This window comes from Gobio gobio, assembly GCF_949357685.1.
Source record: "Gobio gobio genome assembly, chromosome: 7".
NCBI lineage: Eukaryota > Metazoa > Chordata > Actinopteri > Cypriniformes > Gobionidae > Gobio > Gobio gobio.
In genome coordinates this window covers 19,709,461-19,724,057 of record NC_137103.1, presented here as the reverse complement: position 1 = coordinate 19,724,057, position 14,597 = coordinate 19,709,461, and the positions used below count along the sequence as shown (strand labels likewise).

At 37.0% G+C, this 14,597-nt stretch overlaps 1 protein-coding gene across 1 annotated transcript in view; it reads right to left on the bottom strand.

Annotated features, from left to right (window-relative positions):
- Positions 1-1,225: 1,225 nt before the first annotated feature.
- Positions 1,226-14,597, bottom strand: part of dgkh (diacylglycerol kinase, eta) — a 112,468-nt gene continuing 99,096 nt past the window's right edge. The window contains exons 28-29 of the mRNA XM_079820830.1: positions 13,373-13,478; positions 1,226-2,204 (exon numbers count right to left, since the gene is read on the bottom strand). Of these exons, the coding sequence (XP_079676956.1) occupies positions 2,152-2,204; positions 13,373-13,478 (159 nt within the window). The 3' untranslated portion in view covers positions 1,226-2,151. The remainder of the gene's footprint in view (positions 2,205-13,372; positions 13,479-14,597) is intronic.

Here is a 14,597-nt window from a genome sequence, read left to right as displayed (position 1 = left end):
ACTAATCAGCCCTACGTTTGGCGCAATGTTGAATGTTAAATCCTGGAGCAAAACCAGTTGAGAACCAGTAATGTAATCTTATTGATTAATGAATGCTGTCATGAGTCTCCTTTTTAGTCCTAGCGTTTGACTAAACTCTCACCGAACTCTTCAAATGTATATTTTCCTTTTTAAAAACATCCTGCTCGGTTTCGCCCATCAGGCCAAACCCAGTCCTCCAGGCCTGTGCTCGTTCTCCACATTTGTTTGAATTCTCACTTCAGGTAAATTGTGGGTAGAATTGCATTTCTTGGTAGGGAACACCACATCTTTTCCGACACTGCTCTCTTTCTCTCTGTATATATACAGAATCAACTACTACTTTGATGTTATCGAACACCCTCTAGAGGAACATTATAATAGAACATAAACTAAAATCAACTGTTATGAGTCCCATGTGCACTGTTGGTTGGGAAAGCTACGTGTAGCTCGAAGCTTGAAATTTTCCATTTAACGGTAAAAAATAGAGGCACAACAGTTTTATAGTCGGTGCGAGGAAACATCCAGCCGTCTAGCAAATGATCCTGGAAGCACGGTTAGACAGGGTCAACAGTTTGCTAATGGAAGATTTATGAATTTTGGAGAGAACATGGCATGATTTGTCTGACCCTAAGTCCACCTAAATCCGAAACCCAAAAAAAGAGGAGTGTGTGAAGTTTATCTTTTTAGTTTTCCATGGAAAAACCTCACGTAATAAAGCTTAATAGAGAAGAAATGTATCAAAATAAATACAATATTGCACCTTCCATAGAGTACAACAGCACTTAACGTGTAAAGGCGATTACTTAACATAATAATAAATTCACAAAGGTGTTATGGTGCACTATACACAAATAAATGTGCCATCTGATAATATCATGTAAGCGCTCTATTATACAAAGGCTTAACTGGAGTTGACAGTTTAGACTTTTTAAACGTATATACAGTGCATATATTAACAAACATCTCTTATACCCTGTAATGCCACCAACCAAATGTAGATGATCCTATAGAACTTGCACTGGGTTCCTGAACTCAGCAAATATCAACTATGTAATGTTGCAGGTCAACTGCAGTTTCCTATTCAAAACAATAGAAGTCCTATTTCAACTAATGCATAATATTACCTTTTAAGCCGCAAACAGATGTCGTGTGTGTGTATGTGTGTGTGATGTTTGTCTGAACAACTTTTCAAATAATTTTTTTGGGGGGGGGGGGGGGGGGGGGGTCAAACTTGTGAAATTTCGGGGGACATTCACTTTGGTACTTGATTCACCGAGATGTGGACTTACCTAACGTCCTACTGTAAGGTTAAAACATTTCTTACCAATAAATATGGCACATGACACTGCTTTTGACACAAGGTTTCCATGCAGACAGATAAATAGAAATAAATCAGCAGTCTACTTGGACCAAAAGGGATGCTTCAGTAGTAACAAATGGCATTATACTAAATTCATATAAAACTTGTTCAAGTGTTAGTTTGTACAATAAAAAACAAGACGCAGATCATGCAGTAAAATAGCTATCCAAATATAGCAAGCATACCATGCATCAGTATGTCACTGTCGAAGGAAACCCCTTTTGACCTTTCTTGGACTGCGCCGCCGCACTACGATGATTGCCGTTTGATTGCGATACTCCAGCAGTCCTTTTCCCGTCTCCTTAAAATGTAAACAGTGCTGTCAAAAGCAGAATATTGCTGACACATCGCATCGCCCTCCTGTTGTTGCCATCTACCGCAAGGCAAAGAGCCAGTGAGCTACTCAGAGGCTGTGCTCCTCTCGGAGAAAACGCTGTTTGGAAGTCCTGTTCTGCTACTTGATTTGGATCTTTTAAAGAGGCCAGAGGTCGCGTGCACGATGAGAATTGCATACCTGATTGTGCCGTTGATGCAATAAGTGAGGAATGGCTTTTCTATGGGTCTAAAAGTCTCGGACACAATCCTTGTCGTTTTGGCACCAGCACTTGCTCTAAAACAAACGTCCCTAGCTTTTCTACAAGCTATTCCTACATGAATCCACGACACCTAAACGCCTCCCACGCCGGAGCTCCGCTTCAACTCCTCTTCGCTCACGAACGGAATGTGTGTTGACGTCTCACAGGTCCACCATCGAACTCTTGGCCAAGTCCTTAGTTCCCTGGAGAATTCTCTTCATATGACCCACCTTCGAGATCCCCAGATCCTGGTGGAATCAGACAAACAGAAGTGCACTCAGGATGACACATTTAGAGAGATCACTTCTATTGTACATAGAAGAATGAGGATCAAGGGCAAGAAGCTAAGCACAAAATAATTGTTGTATTTTTCCGATTTTCTACAAACAGTACATTTTTGATACTCACAATCACTTTTTGATTCTTTTGTTTGACTGAATAGAACTTTTATTCCATTATAGATAGTAAAAACCAACTTAGCTGCAGCTTAACCCAAATTTAAACCAAGTTCAATTGTCAATTCAAAGTCTAGCACATGTTCAAAGTAATTCAATTTGGGGTAACACTTTATTTTAGTGTCCTTGTTACACGTTACATGTACTTACTTCATTAATAAATGCAAATTAAGCATAATTACAAGCAACTAACCTTAAACCAAACCCTTACCCTGAATCTATAGTAAGTACATGTTGTTAAAGGGTTAGTTCACCCAAAAATGAAAATTCTGTCATTAATAACTTACCCTCATGTCGTTCGAAGCGTTATGAATCAGTGAGTCGATTCAGCAGTTTGGATCGCCAAATTTCAGCAGTTTGGCGGTTTGACACGCGATCCGAATCATGATTCGACTCACTGATTCATAACGCTTCGAAGCTTCATGATTCCGTGTTTTGAAATCGTCATCACTATATAAGTCGTTATTTAGGGTTTTTTTGCGCACAAAAACTATTCTCACCGATTCATAAAGTTATTGTAGAACCACTGTAGTGAGATGGACTTTGTAACGACGTCTTTAGTACCTTTTAAGGGTCTTGAGAGTGAACCGTGCCATTGTGCCAATGGAGGCCTTTCAGAGCCATCAGATTTCAACTAAAATATCTTCATTTGTGTTCCGAAGATGAACGGAGGTCTTACGGGTGTCGAACGACATGAGGGTAAGTAATTAATGACAGAATTTTCATTTTTGGGTGAACTAACCCTTTAATTAATATTACTACTTATTTGTGTAAATTATATATTATAAATTGTATATATATATATATATATATATATATATATATATATATATATATATATATATATATATATATATATTGTATATATAATTAATAATTTTTATAAATTATATTTATTTATACAAACATTTAAAATGATATATATATATATATATATATATATATATATATATATATATTTATAAAAAAAAAAAAAAAAAAATTATATATATATATATATATATATATATATATATATATATATATATATATATATATATATATATATATATATATATATATATATATATATATATATATATATATATATATATATATATATATATATATATATATAGCAATAAAATATTTTATGCAATAGAATTTGTTTTGGAAAAGGCGTCGTATCTGTATTTTTATAAACATTATTAGCATATTAACAATAATAAATTACCAATGTTATTTAAAAAAAAAAAAAAAAAAAATGAATACTCACATTTCTTAAAGCGTAAGATTTTCATCCAGCTTTGTTTTGTTACAATGTCAGAAGTATATTTAAATGAACAATGTTTACCGTGTTACCCGTACCATTGTTTACCGTGTTACCCGTACCCGAGACTATTTCCCCCATTTTATTGTCAGCAAAAGTCAGATGATGTAAAACACATTATTTTGCATCAACTGGTGGACTTTTGACATCTTCAGGGTTTCTGTGAAAACTACAGATTCTTCCACATTTTTGTATCCCTGTTCCTGTTCCACGGTCCAGTGCATTATGGGTGTTGAACCTTTTTGACAAATTGGAACGTCACAGCCCTTTTTAGTCATGTAGCATTCATCTGCATGCATAGACAGCCAAGTTTTAACAAAAGCCCATCTTGCCAGTGGTGAATTACCCCTTTATATATGACTATATTTACTATGTTTTGCAGTATTAACAATAAAATTAATCAGTTAACTGATTGTCATTTTAAAATGATTCCTTACACTAGTCTAGTGTATACCCAAAGTAATGAGACCATCCAAGTAGGTTTGAGATAAAACCACAGAAAAGTGACATCTAGTGGCAGTTAGGCTAATCTGAATGAGGAATTACACAGATAGAGATATATTGAACATTTAAGCAATAAAGCAAGATATGTACCTTATTTGCTATTATTGTAACTATTATAATCTGCATTATATTGGTCATTATCTACTCTGCTCTCTAGGATATTTCAGCATTGGCCAATATAACACCAATGTCGACTATTTAAGAAACCCAGGTTAACCAGATCTAATGACACAGCAATAACAATACCACTAAATTTGAGCTAGACTGGTTTACAGTTGAAACCCTCAGATCTATTTATGTCCTAAAAAAGTTTTCAAAATCTATTTGAGGACATCCCTAAAGACAGAATGAGGTTAAACCAGATAAATGGCAGGGACATTTGAAATGGGAGGACATAACAGAGGTGTAAAAATGGCACAGTCCAAGGTTCACTAGTGCTTGTGATAAGTGTGACCAGAACACCTTACACATAAGCATTCAGCACTACACAAAACTCATCTGCTCTTATGAACCCATTGGGAGATGTGATTCATGAGGATTTATAATACTTTTATTGAATGCATTATGACATTTATTTCTTCAACACGTGCACATGAAAGCATCATTGAGTTTCTGGTGAGGATGTTTATAGTGCTCTATCATTGTGTTCAATTGTATAATATATAAGACCATTCAAGTGATAATCCCAGACAATTTTATTGTTTAAAATAGCTCCACTATACAGCTATAACCGAATAAATGCTGTAAATCAAGCCCTGTTTACATCTCGTATTAGCATCAGCCTCAGGAGATCCGAGATCACTCAAACTTCATGCAGAAGTAGCCAGAGAAGCCTGTGACAACATTGCATTTATTAACAATAACATATATTATTGGGCCCTATCATACACCCGGCGCAATGTGGCGCAAGTGTTTTGTGCTAGTTTCAGCCCGACGCATTTTCATGTCCTGCGCCATGTTGTTTAAATAGCAAGTGGGCCTATTTGTGTGCCCAAGGGCATGTTGTTCTGAAAACGAGGTGTGTTCAGACGCATGGTTGCCATATTGCTATTTTGAGGCAACTGAAATAGACTTCGGATTCGCTATTTACCTGATGGAATTTGTGAGCGGAAAGAACCGCTCTGCGGAATGACGATTCTCCATAGAGGAATCCTTTTATTTTTAATATTGTATTTATTTTAAATATGTTTGTGTGCTGCTGCGTATGGAATTCCAAACCTGCCATTATTAAAAATAAATAAATAAATAAATATATAAATAAACATACATAGAAAAGCAAAAAAAAAAAAAAACGAAAATAAAAAAATATTTCTACATTTATTTCCTTATTTATGTATATATTTATTTTTTCCATATTTATTTATTTATCATTTTATTTATTTCCACATTTATTCATTTCTACATTTATTTATTTCTACATTTATGTATTTCTACTAGTGCTGTCAAACGATTAAAATATTTAATCGCGATTAATCGCATTAATGTCATAGTTAACTCACAATTAATCACAATTAATCGCACATTTTTATTTATTCTAAATTTCCCTTGATTTCTTTTTGTCCCATTATTTTTTCTTATTTTAATGCTCTTATCAACATAGAAAAGTGGATCGGCTTGCTTTGTTCAAATGTTTGTTTTATTGAAAACAACATTGGCATACTTTAGTGTTCGATTTCACACCAACATTCTCACTTGGAGCAAATAATCGCTCACACAATGTAACACTGCCCATCAATAAAAGGGTGAAACAAATACTTTGTTGCACAAACAGCCCCTTCAACAGCCCTTTCTAAGGGATCAAAACAGGGTGATACAAAATAAAATTACAAAGTGCACATGCAAGGTAAACTAAGACTCCGCCTATAGTGCAGTTAAACCAGGGGTCGCCAACTAGCGGACTCCGGTCCGAATCCGGACCGCGAAGCCTTTTGACGTAATGAAACAGTTAACGTTGCAATGCTCAGTTACTACGTTCAGACCCAGACGCGCGGTCAAGCATGCAGTGAAGAAGAGACTGGTGGTGCGTTCACACCGGACGCGAATGACGCGACATGCACGCCGCTTAATCCGCGCCGCAGAATGTCTATTTGCGTCTTTGCATTGACTTAAATCACTCGCGCAAAACGCTTCATTCGCGTCTGGTGTCAGAGCAGAAAGCAGCGCTCAAGACAAGCACTTTTAGTTGAAGACCCCTGAGTTAAACCATGGCTTAATACGTTTCTCATTTCGGCGTCTCACGCTTGCCATCCACGTCTAATCTTTTAATGGCCCAAACGAGTGCGGGCAGCCGCAGCGTGCCTGATGTTTTGTTTCCGGTCTAGCTACATCCGGAGTGGTGTTGTAGTTTTTCTAACGTTACTAGTTGTTGCAACAGCATGTGAAAAAACTACAAAGTTTGTTAGACCAAAAAGAACGTTAATCTCGCGATAAAAAAATTGACGCCGTTAAAATAGGTTTGCGTTAACGTCGTTAATAACGCGTTTAACTGACAGCACTAATTTCTACATTTATTTATTTCTACATTTATTTTTTCCTACATTTATTCCTGCGTAGGGAAATGAGGAGGGCGTGGTTTACCACAGACATAGCAATCGAGCTCAGAGTAGGCGAGGGCGAAGGTTTGAGGCCACAGTGACACCCTGTGGTCAACATACAACAAGTATAGCCTACTGACGTTCATACTGTTAATGACTTCGATAGGTATAAAATCTTAAATCTAACTGTATAACATGGATAGGCTACTCTTTATTCTGGACATGGCTGTAGAACATCGTCTGGTCTGGATTTGTAAAATGTCCTGGGCTAACGAACATGATCAGCAACAGACAGGACTTTGAAATGGAAGCACTTATATTTTCCATAGCGGTCAGAACACACAGAAAGGAAGCTGCACATATAGGCTACAGTCAACACAAGCTTATTGATCAATGCATTTGAAACGAGACCACATATTCACTTCACATTCATATTTCCTATTTGACAAACACATTAGAGCTTAGATTGGGCTCAAAAAAATCAAGCCCGTCCCTACCCGAGCCCGTGCCACGTTGTGTCTGAGCCCGGCCCGACACAATGAGGCAGAGCCTCGAAGCGAACCGGTGCGACGCTCAGCTCAGCTCAATAATCCGCTCTATGCCAGCGCTCCTGAACCCTCACCGGTAAAACAGCTCGCTCAAATTTATCTGTACTGTAGCCTACTATACTTGTTGTAGCCATTAAACAATGTATTTTTTTTAATTCATATTTATGTTAAAATATTAGGCTATAATTTATACATTTATTTTTCATTATATTCATTATATATTTCATCTGATTATGAAAAGTGAAAGATGCGAGCGGGTCAGAAAGAGTTTTGGTGGTTATTAGGTATATTTTGTTTAACATTAGGCTAAGTTTTGTTTTCTAGAAAGCCTTTCTGTAAAGTGAATTTTGTTTTGTATAAATTTGATCTTAATTTTAATCAAGGTTTCGTCAGACAATTGCCTGGATTTAATAAATAAAAAGCAAATGTGACAAAAATCGTGACATGAGGCATGGGAGCGATCACTTTCATTGCACATGAACTGGAGAGAGTCTCAAATAAACCGAAATTCAGCAGGCTACTTGCCTCACAGTCAAATACATGAGAAATAGCCTATGTAGAAAACTTGAAATGTCCACTTTCAAACGAAACAAAAGAAATAGTAGGCTAGTTAAGCAATGCGCAGTGTTCACGCGAGCAGCTCATGACTGGGATCTCAGAGCGACTCTGCTCAGAATGCTGCGCTTCATCACTGCGTGCAGCGCCGCCACTCCCGCACCACGCGCTGCGCATAGGGGAGCGGCATGCAAGTTCTGAGGAGGGCACTGTCAAATTATTTGTGAATAACTACATTAGGCATATTGCTTGATTTATAGGTTTTAAGTCTTTGTGTTCAGTTCCGTCTAGAATGTTTCAGTCGTTAAGCGAGTACCCGGCTTAAATAATAAGACCACACTAAGAAAACCCCATTATATTCAGTGATGCTGTGACTGTCCACACGTGAAGTGACGCGACAACAAAATGTTCTATTTTATACTACGGGGCCGTTGAATGCTTGAATCTGATTGGTTGATGAACGTTCTGAGGTGATGCCTCGTTCTATTGTTCTAACTATGTTGTAGTTTGTCACGTGTTGTGCATGTACAAATAGGAAATATGAATGTGAAGTGAATATGTGGTCTCGTTTCAAATGCATTGATCAATAAGCTTGTGTTGACTGTAGCCTATATGTGCAGCTTCCGTTCTGTGTGTTCTGACCGCTATGGAAAATATAAGCGCTTCCATTTCAGAGTCTCTGTCTGTTGAAGATGTTGCTGATCATGTTTGTAAGCCCAGGACATTTTCCAAATCCAGACCAGACGATGTTCTACGGCCATGTCCAGAATAAAGAGTAGCCTATCCATGTCATACAGTAAGATTTAAGATTTTGACCATATACCTATCGAAGTCATAAACAGTATGAACGTCAGTAGTTTACTTGTTGTATAATAATAATAATAATAATACATTTTATTTGTACTGCACTTTACATTTGGAACAAATCTCAAAGTGCTAAAGTGTATGTTGACCACAGGGTGTCACTGTGGCCTCAACCCTTCGCCCTCGCCTACTCTGAGCTCGATTGCTATGTCTGTGGTAAACCCCGCCCTCCTCATTACCCTACGCAGGAATAAATGTAGGAAGAAATAAATGTAGAAATAAATAAATGTAGAAATGAATAAATGTGGAAATAAATAAAAGAATAAATAAATAAATATGGAAAAAAATAAATATATACATAAATAAGGAAATAAATGTATAAATAATTATTTGTTTTCGTTTTTTTGCTTTTCTATGTATATTCATTTATATATATATTATTTATTTTTTACATTTATTTGTATATTTATTTATGTATTTATCTATTTTCAATAATGCCAGGTTTGGAATTCCATAGCTGCGCGTCCCTGTGTGTTTAATAAGCAGAGTGTACACGTGTTGTGCACCCGCCTATAGGCGCATATTACTAACACACCCTTTAAATAACACAAAAAATACTGCGCTATTGACTTTAGACCAGGTTTCAGTTGGTCAATAGCGCAATATTTTTTTTTGTTATTTAAAGAGCACGTTAGTAATATGTATAACACACACAGGGACGCGCGCACAAACATTTTGAAATATTAAAAATAAAAGGATTCCTCTCTTTAATTCCACCATGTAAATAGCGAATCCGCCATGGTGCAAGCGCAACTGGCTTTTAAAGGGAATGGGAGATGAGACTCTGATTGGTTTATTGTTCGTTACAGCTAAAAAATTTTATTATATTATATTGTATTATATTATATTATATTATATTATATTATATTATATTATATTATATTATATTATATTATATTATATGCTCCATTACATACATAAAGAAATATACTTTTGTGTTAGTTCAGTTGCGTTACACACATCCATAATTGTATGTATTAATATTTATTGGAATACACATCCATAAAAATGTGTATTATATTGTATAATATTATATTATATTGCAGTGGTTCTTAAGATGGTGTTGCTGGTGTTTTTGCCTTCCTTTAAAAAGTTGATATTTTCCTAACTATGTATGGTTTTTATTAGTATTTCAGAACAAACATGGGAAGGGCGTTCACACGCCACCATCTTCAACTTTTTAAGGGTTTTTTCGCCATTAATTTACACGATAACAGCATTTTGGGGGCCTGAAAACGCACAAACCTTTGAAAAAAGTTTTTGAAAACTTTGAATTTGTGAAAACGTTTAAATGTTTAGTACATCATTGTCGCGTAAACTGACTCACCAGTTGATTCATCAGGAGTTAATTTAATACAGATACTTAACTAAAATAATGCAGATAGTTTGAAACCTCACATTTCTGGCAAAAATGGCTGACTTTTCTGTATTTGATTTTACTTTATACCACTTTGTCAAAATTAACATTATGATATTTAAAGAAATTCAGCAAGAATACACTAAATCGAACAAAAAGGACAGTAAAGACATTGATTTATATTTAAAAAATATTTAGCAGCTCAACTGTTTACAACATTGATAATAATAAGAAATGTTTCTTGAGCAGCATATTAGAATGATTTCTGAAGGATCATGTGATGCTGAAGACTGGACTAATGATGCTGAAAACTCAGCTTTGCCATCACAGGAATAAATATACTAAAATAGAAAGCAGTTATTTTAAATTGTAATCATATTTCACAATATTACAGTTTTTACTGTATTTTTGTTTAAATATGCAGCCTTGGTGAGCAAAAAAAAATTTATTTCATAACTACATTAATAGCTTACCAACCTAAAACTTTTGAACAGAAGTGCAGTCACAGAAATCAAAGATCTTCCCCTTAAGATCACTTTTGATCTTATCACTCGAGATGGATGTTCACACCAGGTGTAAACAGGGCCTGATTTGCTTGAAGTTTTCACCAAATCACACACACATAAACATTTTCACTGTACTCATGAGCTACACAAACAGAGGCATGTCGTGTGGAGCTGCCTATCAGCCCCGCTGGCGTCTTTCTAGCCTAGCCGACTTAAAATAACCCTTCGTGCGTCAGGCCGGTTAGTCTTGTAAGTAGTTCGAGGTCCGAATGACACTTGCACAGAGGAAGCCAAGCAGAGCAGTGCAGCACAAAATAGCAAACAGGGTGACAGGTAAGATGACAGAGAGAAAGAGAGAGTCAAAGAGCGAGATGGACAGAGAAAGAATGTTTCGGTTGTTCTGAGGGACATCGTGAGGCACAGAAAGGGGTTGTGTGTATACCTTGAGGTCTCTCCTCTCCAGGTGCAGGAGCTCGGAGCCGCGGATGTCGTGACGGATGAAGGTGTCTTTGTACTCCCCCAAGCTGAGCTGCTCCAGCCAGGCGGCCACCTCCTCAGTGCCCCACCTCTGAACTACATAAGTACAGAGCGAGAAGCCCCCTTCAGTGTCCAAACCCCGTACACTCGCAGGACACAAGCAAACAGGGTCAGGCCGAGAGGAGGAACAAGTCAAAAACGACCACAAAAGGAAAAGGGGACCAAAAAAAAAAAAAAGAATCAAACAGGAAAAAGAAGACACAGAGAGAAGTGGCGGCAGCAGCTGGCAAAGAGAGGGTTAAACAGGTTCGGTTTGGTCACTGGCACACCCAGAGGCGTTTCTGGCATGCAGGTTATCACAGTGGCACGTCCACCATTATCCCATTAAGAGCAGACACAGAGACAGGAGAGACAGCAGGAGGAAGAGGGAATGGGAGGCTGAAGCCTGTGCGACCTAACGCTCCTAAAGTCCTGCACTCAGACGGTCCGCTGGCAGGACGAAAGTACACTGCACTCTGTTGTGGTTGATGTCGTTTAACAGACATGCACGTCAAAGCCAGGACGAAACTGTTCGATTTAAGAGTGTGGATGCATATGAATCTTATATGCTTTTTTGGAGAGCATGTACCAAGTATGTACTATCCTCAGATATCAGATTTCAAATTTCAAGAAGGATTAAAGGTGATGTGTGTAATTTTTTTCATACGTGTAGACAACTCCAGGAAGAATGAATCGCTCGACGTTAGTGCCATCAAATCTGCACTGATAAAATTTCGTTTGACACAAAAATAATTTGAGATTGTAAAATGACCACATAGAATTCACATCACGGAGTCTATGTACTTTGGACCACAACTTTGGAAAGGTGGAAAGGAAAGGAATGTTGGAAAGGAATGATTTTAACACATAATAATTGTTATGGTTATTAATAATAACAATTCATAATAATGAACAATTATATGATTATTATTATCAAAATACATCAACAATATTTTTTCAAAAATATGCTTTTGGATCCAATCAAAACTAAACAAAAAACAACACAAAAAGACAAACAACAACAACAATGATAATACACAGTTTTGCCTATTTTTGGTGGCTGAGTTTTTTTTCCTCCAACTATAAATAGTTTATAAATATTTCAGGTACATTCATCTGCCCCTAAAGGCACATCAAAACAAAATGATCTTAGGTATTTCATGTGTATTATTTTTATTATTAATTATTATTAACTATTATGAAATCAAGAAATCAAATATTTTAGATAAATCCACCCTTATAGGCATTAAAACTAGATGATCTTGTGCACTTTACATGTCAGTCACACAGTCTCTTCCTGTCTAAATGGGCAGTGTAAACTAAACTCCTTTCTAAGCTGCAGTGTAAACCAAACTTTATGAAGAAAGTCAAAAGTCGGGCTACACAAGATTGACTTCCTTATGAATAGACACTACGGCACTTTCCAAACATGGCTCTGTTTGTTTGAGCATCCTAAAATGTCAACTTCTGCCTCAACCAATGGCAAGAGTTTAAGGGTAAGACTTTCAGTTTGGCAAGAGTCTGGGCAGAAGGAGCATTTGGGACACTTATTCAGAAAACAATCAATTATTTGTGCAATTTCATTCAGTGCTACTAGTGACAGAAATTACACACTTCACCTTTAAGCGTTACATGTGTAGCAATATGACATGTTTGGATTAGCGGTTTCTGTTGTTCCCCTTCTGTGCGATACACCTTGGTTTGTGCCTGCTGTTCATGTGTAGACACATGGATTGTTTCTGACTCACAGGACAACACCATGACCAGAGGAGTGCAGGGGTGCTCATGGATGGTTGGGTTGGACTGAGGACCATTGGACATGAACAGAGAGTCCTCTTAGAAGAGGATGTACATGCTGTATTTCGCTCTATATAATCACACAGGCTGTGTGTCTCTGCCTCCATGGGCATCAGAGATCATTCTGACATCACTTACTTTAAAGGTTCCCCATATTGTCAGCAATCCATTTTTTTTCTTCTAAAATAAAATAAAGCAAGTTCTGCTTTTGCATTAGCAAAAATGAAACACTAAAATGCTTTTACATGACTATGAATGCAAAAAAGCATGAGGTATCCATGAATTTAGTGTTCGTCTCGTGTCTCACACACACACACACACACACACACACACACACACACACACACACACACACACACACACACACACACACACACACACACACACACACACACACACACACACACACACACACACACACACACACACACACACACACACACACACACACACACACACACACACTCTTACCTGACTGTGGGCTGGATTTCTTGGGGATTTTCTCTTTCTTGAACTTTGGCACTATGCGAAACATGCCACTCCGACTGTTTCTTTTTCCATACTCGAGGGAGGGATCCTGCCTCACACAGACATGACCTGTCAGTCTCATAGTCAAAGGAACTGTAAAGCACTCATTCAGTTCATATTTGTTAATATATATATAAGGCTGCGTTTACACTGCAAGTATTAATGCACAGATCAGATCTTTTGACCATATCCCAATTTTTACATTTACTCTAGACACGAGTGGTATCCGATATCTTAATCTCCGCCAAAAATGATTCTATTGGTGATCACTTTACTATGCGACATGGTTAATCCTCAGGTTTTGAATGGCCGTACTAAAATTAATTTATAATTCACAATAGATCTAGAATTCTGAAGTGAAAAAGTTGCGCGGTAAGATTTATTTGAATTAATTCGAATGAATTAACAAGAGAAAGATTGTGAGTGTGCATGCGTCTGTATGTAATAGTAAAGCAATTTCTAGCTATATATAATGTTTCCACCACAAATAAAAAAAGTTGTGAGTTTTAGTGCGAGCTCATACAGGCACATCTGCTTCATAATATAACACTGAAAAACTAACTATGTGGCAACATGTTGCCCTCGCCTTGTGATGGTGTATATATGTGTTTAGATGTAGGTTGGATGTCCAGATATAATTTGGAAAGTGGCCCATAACGGATGCGGAAAAATCGGATGTTGTGCGGATTTTTGTGTTTACACGTATGGAGCAAATTCCTGTGTCAGATGTGAGTAAAAAAAAATCTGATTTTTTGTGCCAGTGCAAACTGACCCCTAGCTTTTGTACGGTAGTGTATGTGTACATATTAGGGGAGTTGACATTTTGGAAATTAGATATTTGAAGACAACAGAGGAATATCTTTTTAAAGAATGATGGAGTCCAAACAACACTGGACACTGCATTTCATTGTATGGAGAGAAAAAAAAAGAGGCATTTTTCAAAACTACTTTCATGTTCCACAAAAGAAAGAAAGTCATACAGGTTCATTTTTGAAAACTATCCCCTTAGGGAACAGGTTTAGGTAGATAGCTGACTAATTTGGTTCCTCTATATAGGCTATGGGTGTAACGGTTCTTGGTAATAAAAAAATTCAACCGTACGGTTCGTCACGCACTTTGGATCCATGCAGTATGTCTTAAAGTGACAGCAGCCTAATATTCCTGCTAC